Below are 8,255 nucleotides of genomic sequence, written 5' to 3'. Positions count from 1 at the left end.
ACAGTGTGTGCACAAGTTAGAAGGGCTGAGGGAACTGTGTTTGGTTTAAGTCAAACTCCGAAGACACAGTGTAAACATGGCCGCCGCCCATCGTTTGGTCATCGTCCGCCACGGTGAGAGCGCCTGGAACCAAGAGAACCGCTTCTGCGGCTGGTTCGACGCCGACCTCAGTGAGAAGGGGATGGAGGAGGCCAAGCGCGGCGCCCTGGCCATCAAGGACGCAGGCCTCAAGTTTGACGTGTGCTACACCTCCGTGCTGAAACGGGCCGTGAAGACCCTGTGGACCATCATGGAGGGCACGGACCAGATGTGGCTGCCCGTGATTCGTACCTGGCGCCTGAACGAGCGCCACTACGGAGGCCTCACCGGCCTCAACAAGGCCGAGACGGCTGAAAAGCACGGCGAGGAGCAGGTGAAGATCTGGCGCCGCTCCTTTGACACCCCACCTCCGCCCATGGAAAAGGATCACTCTTACAACAAAGTCATCAGTGAGGTGAGACAACAGAAACTAAGGTTGTTGGCTAATCAGCAAACTATTGGTAGTAGAAGAATGTCATAACCGCCATCAGTAAGTTATGTGACTTCTGTCAGTTGTTGTGGGAGTAAACTACCTTTCACTGGTCTTACTACCTCCAGTCCCGGCGCTACAAGAATCTGAAGCCCGGCGAGCTCCCCACATGCGAGTCACTGAAGGACACCATCGCCCGCGCCCTGCCTTTCTGGAACGACGTCATCGCGCCCGAAATCAAGTCAGGGAAGAACGTCATTATCGCTGCCCACGGCAACAGCCTGCGTGGCATCGTCAAGCACTTGGAGGGTGAGTACTACAGTTTGTAGGAGGACAGGTAAACAAGTAGAATGCTGGCGTTATAAAACCGAACACCTCAAAATGGCAAATTCCAAATGGACCGAACATTTTGGAAAGACCAAGGCCTAAATGATCACACACACTTCTCTATGCAAGCACACACACACACACACACACACACACACACAGTTGTGGATTACAGAGCATAAAAATAGCATGCAGGAACTCAGCCCAGGGACAGGGCAGAGGGTCATGAGCTTGGTTCCCATTACAGTCATGACCTTTATGTATAAAGGTTGTACTTATTCAAGGAGTGGCCAGACATGGATAAGGGAGTTCTACAGCCAGAGGGCCTAAGTGTCAGATAGGAATGGTACTGCAGGTGTCAAGGAGGAGAGAAACAAGTAGATCAAGTTTGTCAGATGATCATTTACAGACCACTGCGATCAAAATTACTTCAAATACAATCAGATGTAATGAAAACCTGCAGTGCCGATTCCTTTTATTATGTAAGACTATTGTCCTTTCTGTCTGTGCCCAGGCAGCCTTTCACTGTATCAATTACATCCCCTCTCCGTTCCGTCTGCTGATCTGCATGTCTACCCGTCTGCCCGTCTTTCCAGGTATGTCCGACGCAGCCATCATGGAGCTGAACCTGCCCACGGGAATCCCAATTGTGTACGAGCTGGACGCAGACCTGAAGCCCATTAAGCCCATGGCTTTCCTCGGTGATGAGGAAACCGTAAAGAAGGCCATGGAGGCCGTGGCCGCCCAGGGCAAAGCCAAGAAGTAAGCCTGCGCTGGAGGCAGACAAAAAGAGACTGTTCCCCCTGTGCATTTGTCCATCCTTAGTAGTCCATTCCAGCTGGGGAAACGTTGAAAGGTTCTTTTGCAGACAGGCCATTTTCAGCACATTAGCCCTGTTTGTTTAAATGACAGACGGAGAGATGACCTGTCAATCAAAGCAGACAAGCCCGGCCCCATATCACTCAGCCCTTTTAAATTGTGGTCAAGGCCTCACCACTCTGGCACAACCAATAAAGAAACCATGTTTTTATGTAGGCTTGGGTCTGTTTGATTTCCATCCTTATTGTATCGCTCTCTCCCTTTTCTTTCTTCTAAGTACATTGTCATCCTCATCTATTATTATCCTTTTCAGTTTCCCATTTGGAAATTAGTAGTTTCAGCTAAGAGCAAAGGTGCTGTGAAATCTTATCCAGGACGTAGAGAGGAGGAGGAGGGAGGGAGGGAGAAACACTGAGACAAGTCAATGGGTTCATCCTGGCAGTATTCCCATGATGCAGCTTGTCTGAGAGTTTTTGCCTATCCTCCCCTGCAGGCAGATCTCACTGAGACCCGCACAGGCGATTGATAATTGTGAGCAATTATCCATCATACATAAAACTACAGACAGGTGACAAATTTAAATATAAAACCCTAAACGAGTGGAGGATCATAAGGAATATATAATGCTTCAATAGTGGTCTCTTTCCTGACGACAATGCCTCCATCTGCAGGACAAAGTATCACTGAATGGTGAAGGAAAATTAAGTAAATCAAATGCGATGACCTTTGCAGTCACCAGCGTAAACCCAATTTACATTTCGGCACTATCCACCATTAAAACACTGAATTTAGAAATATGAAGTAAGAGGAGCAAACCATAGGAGACTGAGAACTGAAGCAGCTCTTTCAGCTTGTAGCGGGCAAACGTAATTTGTTCCACATCCGTATGAGTTTAAAGGACTTTTAGACCAACTATATTTTTTGAACATCCACGTTATGATGGCTTCTTGCCCGTGTAGTCACAGCATTACTTTACCCTCTTTCACGTTACAATAAAGCACCAGTAACACATTACATACTGGAGCAGTCACCACAGAGGTTTATTTTAGGATTGCAATAGTCTCACAGCAAGATATTTGATATTTCTTTCAGAATATTAAACACGATATTGGTAGAACACACAGCATCAGACAAAAACAAACACAGGAGTTCAGCAGGAATACAGAGAGGAGGAAAGTTAAGCGATTCTGGTTCAGTTCTGATGTTGTCTCGCCACCTGCTGGCCACAAAGGGAACACTAACTTTGAGTGAATGAATTGATGAACAAATCAATCCAGAAGGTGCCAAGTCTAAAAGTGCAGCTTGGGTTAGAGTGGGTGAGTTTTGTATTATAACAGAAATGGAGAAATTCTGGCATGGCTGAAATGGATTAAGAGAATGCACCAATTGCAAAAAGTTAAATTCAGATTTTTTTTTAAAAAGGTGGTACGCTGCATGTGTCATTTTGACAGTCCCCAGGTAGCATCAGAAATTGGCTCAGCGTCTCGTCACCTTCATTTGACACATCATTATCATAACAGATCAAACTAAAACAAACGACCTTGTTATCCTTTTGAGTTGGCAGACAAGCACTGTGCCGAAAAAAATCTGAGGAAAAGTGTGTTCCATCGAGCACGGGCTTTGATGTAGATCAGGATGTTTTGTGCAGTGAGTGTTCCAGTGGGTTCGGGAGCTCAGTCGTGGTTTACATTAGAGGCGTTTTGATCAGGAGTAGTTTTAGCAGTGGTTTTCCTCTTGAAAGACTTGAAGAAGCTCGGGAGAGACGCCATCTTGTATGGGTTTTTCTTGTATGCGACGGCTTCATAAGTTTGTGCTTTGGACGCGTCCACATACTCGGCAGCACTCGTCACATTCTTTTCTATATTGTTGATCAAGTCTCCCTGATGGAAGAAAAGAAGAATTAACACTGGTTATATTAGTCATGAATATTTCCAAGTAAGGCAGCCATTTTACCTGAACCTCCAACAGCACGGCAGTGTCGGCAAATATCTCGTGCAGCTCTTTGATGCTGGACTCGAGGCAAATGATGTCCTGATGACGAGACTCAATCTCACTCAGAGCGTCAGAGTTGATCTGTAAAGTACAGCAGTTGTTTTTATAATAGTCATCTGATTAGCTTCACATTACAGTCTAACCGCATATCTACGTGCTCAAACAACTAAATAAAGCAACAGTAGATATTACCAACTATTGCATTGACATTTTTATCGGCCAGAATTGAAGGAAATCCCACTAACATTAGATATAAAGATGGTGAGATTGTCACGGTGAAGCATCTCCTCCAACTCTTCATCTGTTGTCACTTTATCCACTGAAATAGTGACAAAGCTGAGTTAAAGGGCGAGTTCTTCGCCAATGGTACAGGGCAGTTTAACAAACGTGCATGCTTAAATTAATCACAATCACTCTACACTTTTGTTTTGTGAGCCAACAAGAAGAGTTTGTTCTTTTAGGTGTTCACCACAGGATGGCGCATTACACCTCTACTCCTGTCTACTGATGCCACTTCCTCCTAACTTAAACCAATCTACTGTAGATGTAAACCACAACATGCGTGTAGACCGAAAGGAGAAGCGTAGTTTGATAGATAATTAAAATGTAATGCTGAGTTTCTTAGTCATTGTAAAGACCTGATTGAGGACAAGTGCTCATGTTCTAGTGTAGTTTGTTTTATGGCAACTCACCAATCTCCAGCTGTCTCTGGATCTGCGCTTTGCATTTATCTCTGAAGGAGATCTGCGCCATGTGGTAGCCCCTCATGACTTCAACAAAGCACCGAGTCAGGTGGGAATGCTGGTGAAAGGCAGATTATTGATTCGTGAAAAGGATTTAAATAGAAATATTGCACACAAAGATATTTTTGTCAGTTGCCTAAAGATTGAGGCTTCTGTGTAAGGAAGTCAAGAGTTGGCCATCTTCATGCACAGGAAATAAAAGTGTTGCCAGACCTGGTTCTTCTGAATACGCTGAATTACTGAGGCCCGGTCACTGTTCTCCTCCACAGGAAAGTTCTCCTGCATTGCTGAAAGTACACAGATCAAATATGGAAACCATACTGTTCATCACTACTGTCGTATAAAAAACATGTTGGTTAAAAGGACAAGTTGTCTGATACAGGCTGTTAGAACACTTCTGTATCTTTCCACAATCTCGGTTTTGTTTATCCGAGTTGGACGGTGTGTTTATCTATGACCAGTAGAGTGGAGTATAGTATCTTTCCTTTTCTACCTATTTGCAAGTCAAATGCCATGTTGTGAACAATTCAGTTCCAGAATTTGCGGAAGAGTGACACACTTCTTCCTCATAGTCTCAAACACCAACAATAGCCTCCACAGCCACGCATCCATGATAACTTTGCATGTTGAAAAACTGCTCTAGTTGCGTTATGTCATAACTCATGTCGTAACATGAGACAAATCAATATCTACTGGACAGAAGCACATTCTGCAAAGAATCAACACTTACATTTTAACTTGGCACGGACCAAGTTGGCGTTCTTCTTGGTCTCATTGTTCAGCAGCACCAGGTTGTCTTTTTTTCCTAAGAACATAACATACGTTCACTTAATTAAAAATAGGCACGTGGTTCATTTCATCACCTCACTTTAAGATGTACATTGTCAAGGAGCATTAGCGTCTAAGTTGGGTTTTGTATTTATCTGTAATATTATGATAATGGCAGCGTTATCATCATCACATTAATATGTTTACAACAAAAAGATGCACCTCATTTAGGTAGAAATGAGCAGATCAAACCCAATGAACATTTCCCCAGTAGCATGCAGTGTAGTGACTAGAGAACCTGCAGAAACATGTTTTTACTTGTCGGGCTGTCTGTCTTTTTCTATGCCAACTATATTGTTTTCCAAAAAGCCGTTGCACACCCCCACTCCATACAAACAGGCTCAGGTGTGTTTGTCGAAGGTTGTTTAGCCTGTGTGTGCGCATCTCTGTTTGTCTTTTCAATGTCGTGTGCCCTGGAGGAAAGGTAGATCTCCGAGAGAGCATCAGCACCATGACGGTGCCCTGTACTTACTCTTGTCTTGGTTTAGAGTGGAAAGGTGAGCGCCCTGTTGTCCCTCCACCTTTTCTGCTTGGCTTGAGATGTTTTCAATGAGGCTTCTCACCTCCCCCACCTGCAAACACACACACACACACACACACACACACACACACACACACACACACACACACACACACACAGCTACTGGATATGAAGGGACAACAAACAGACAAAACGTGTGTCAAGTTTACCGTTTTGAAAACATCCTCTATGTCAGCCGTGCTCTCTGCTGTAGCATCTGCCATATCATCCTGCTGCCGCTGTGCAAGAGGAGGGAATTCATAGCGCGAACGTTACTTCAATATGAACAAAGAAACCGCCACCTGTTGCTCCAGATAGACAGGTAGATAGGGAACCATTTGGACGCTGTAGGCACCTTCTCCATTTCTACTTCAGTAAAAACCCGCTTTAACGCTGCTTGCATTACCAACACTAGTTATTAGTTAGCCATTTCCCGCACAGGACGAAGTCAAGTCTATCAACTCCCCGAAAGCTGTCGTTAAATACTTGCTGTAAAGAGTGTAAAAGCTGCCACGCGCCTCGCATTACCTTTGCTACAGAGTACATAAAGACGGTCTCGATATTTGTTTTTAACTTTCGGTAACGTTATTCACTGTAAGGCGGCGCAGGCTCGACCTCTAGCTACCTGCAGCGTCGTGTCCTCCCGAGCTGCTGAGCGCACCTGTGTGCAATAAAGGAAGAGCGCGAGCACGCAGGCGCGTCACCGTCAACACGATCAAACAAAGAACCCGATCCACCGCCGCTGTGTTTAAGCTCAAGCTGCACGGAGCAGGTACGACAACTGAGACCCCTCTGCGATGGATTAGATGTTAAGCTGTTGAGGCGTTGCTGTGTTTGAAAGTTACTGCACATGTAGATGTAGTGTAGCTCAGCCGAGGGCGACGATACGCCTACTTCAGTGGCGGACTCGGGCTGTCTGAAGGGCAGGGGCGACACAAACAAAGGGCTGCATGTGGAGGGGCCCCAGCATGCATGGCGTGTTTAGGGTGTACAATCCACTGCATCGCGTGTTGTCCATTTAAGGCTCCCATGATTAAGGGTTCTTACGTCATGGAAAACCTGGACAATTCATGGACATTTTAAATTGGTTATTTCCAGGCCTGGGAAAGAGAAGAAGAAGAAATAAAATGCCAAAAGTTTTGGAAAAGTCATGGAAATGTGTTATACTCATGTGTTCATGTCGTTCATTTACGCTGAGTTTGAAATAGTGAATATGCTTTTAAAAGAAAGACGCTCAAAATATAAGCAGGCATATGCTTTATCTATAAATGTTTATTCTTTTAATCAAACTACTGTCTCATTCATTTGTGTAATTGAAGGTTTACTGTATGCTTTGGAATTCTCATTGTTAGTTTAAATACTACATTTTCTCACTTTTATGTACACACCGAGATTTCACAAAATGTTTGGTCATGGAAATTTGGTTTAAAGTCATGGAAAAGTCTTAAAAATCCATTAGTCAAAATGTGTATGAACCCTGATTAGTACACTGCCTCACGTTTTCTCCATGTAAGGCTCCCACTAGTGCACTGCCTCACGTTTTCTCCACTGGACCGGTACTCCAGAGGGCACTTTATCATGTTTCATCCACAGAGTGGCATCACACATAGTACTTCTTGCTTTTTTTGCTTCATGTAGCGACTAATCTGGGCAGCTATTCCTTTCCCTATTAGAACATTTTTCACGTTAATATTTCCCCTTATGCTCCTGGTTTCCGTCAACATTACGTACCATATGTTTTCAGGCTACTGCTGGCTAACGATCATGACGAGGAAGAATGCAACCATAATGCTATTAGTATGAACTTTTCCGCACACAAAGTAAAAACACCAGCTTTGAGATGAGCATTAATGGGTGCCTTTCAAACATCTGCCCAACAGATGCAATGTGTCCTGTTTTTTGACAAGGGCCCATTATCTTTAGGATATTTTGTATCAGGTTTATGTTAACAACAACAACAACAACAACAACGACCTCTCCCTTAAGTAGGCTACATGACAGCAAGCGGCAATGCCAACCCAAGCTGCAGGATAGGATCTCTGCCAGCCCTTGGCCTATTGCTACATGTTTACATAAGCCTCCAAGTCAACGGCCCTTACTAACCTGCTGTTGCACAGTTTGCACAGGTGCAGCTTAATAGCACCATGGATGCCTGCATCTTCTGAAAAATTATGTGGGCTACATGTAATGAGGTAGTGCTTGTTGTAGATACATATTTGTTTATGAAGCATAGAGGCTGACACACACACATTGCAGTCTCCCACATGCAGTTAAGACTTTTTCCAGGCCCAATTAAAAATCTTTACAGTTCACTAAAAACAATTGGCAGCATTTAGAAATAAAATCCATCCCGAGTGTGAAAATGAAAACAAGCAGCTTTGTTCACTACAGGCGTGCTAACAGGCAGACCCTTTATCACAGCAGGGTGGACACAGCTGCAGCCAATACAAGGAATTTAATTCTGGTGCAAGTATTGGTAACAATAATTGACTATTACAAGCTTCATCTATAAATAAAT

The 8,255-nt window shown here is 44.2% G+C and overlaps 2 protein-coding genes across 2 annotated transcripts; one reads left to right on the top strand and one right to left on the bottom strand.

The window, feature by feature from the left end:
• On the top strand, window positions 1-1,869 carry pgam2 (phosphoglycerate mutase 2 (muscle)). The gene is made up of 3 exons (XM_079235617.1): window positions 1-493; window positions 637-817; window positions 1,432-1,869. The coding sequence occupies exons 1-3, from the start codon at window positions 77-79 to the stop codon at window positions 1,599-1,601; spliced, it is 768 nt and encodes a 255-aa protein (XP_079091743.1). The 5' UTR covers window positions 1-76; the 3' UTR covers window positions 1,602-1,869.
• Window positions 1,870-2,680: 811 nt separating this feature from the next.
• LOC306751602 (syntaxin-2-like) lies at window positions 2,681-6,643 on the bottom strand. The gene is made up of 9 exons (XM_079235199.1): window positions 6,363-6,643; window positions 5,908-5,976; window positions 5,690-5,789; window positions 5,120-5,194; window positions 4,603-4,676; window positions 4,339-4,447; window positions 3,892-3,965; window positions 3,608-3,727; window positions 2,681-3,534 (listed from the first exon to the last, which is right to left on the bottom strand). The coding sequence occupies exons 2-9, from the start codon at window positions 5,959-5,961 to the stop codon at window positions 3,328-3,330; spliced, it is 813 nt and encodes a 270-aa protein (XP_079091325.1). The 5' UTR covers window positions 5,962-5,976; window positions 6,363-6,643; the 3' UTR covers window positions 2,681-3,327.
• Window positions 6,644-8,255: the final 1,612 nt, after the last annotated feature.

Source organism: Taurulus bubalis (genome assembly GCF_910589615.1).
Source record: "Taurulus bubalis genome assembly, chromosome: 19".
Classification (NCBI taxonomy): Eukaryota; Metazoa; Chordata; class Actinopteri; order Perciformes; family Cottidae; genus Taurulus; species Taurulus bubalis.
This window is presented reverse-complemented; position numbering and strand designations above follow the sequence as displayed.

What these genes read in the sequence shown, in the direction of transcription:
- pgam2 (XM_079235617.1), top strand. Translation starts at nt 77, where the DNA reads ATGGCCGCCGCCCATCGTTTGGTCATCGTCCGCCACGGTGAGAGCGCC. An exon ending in ACAACAAAGTCATCAGTGAG is followed by an intron (nt 494 to 636) that starts GTGAGACAACAG and finishes TACTACCTCCAG; the next exon opens with TCCCGGCGCTACAAGAATCT. An exon ending in CATCGTCAAGCACTTGGAGG is followed by an intron (nt 818 to 1,431) that starts GTGAGTACTACA and finishes CCGTCTTTCCAG; the next exon opens with GTATGTCCGACGCAGCCATC.
- LOC306751602 (XM_079235199.1), bottom strand. Translation starts at nt 5,961, where the DNA reads ATGGCAGATGCTACAGCAGAGAGCACGGCTGACATAGAGGATGTTTTC. An exon ending in TAGAGGATGTTTTCAAAACG is followed by an intron (nt 5,790 to 5,907) that starts GTAAACTTGACA and finishes GTGTGTTTGCAG; the next exon opens with GTGGGGGAGGTGAGAAGCCT. An exon ending in TCACCATCTTTATATCTAAT is followed by an intron (nt 3,728 to 3,891) that starts GTTAGTGGGATT and finishes TGTACTTTACAG; the next exon opens with ATCAACTCTGACGCTCTGAG.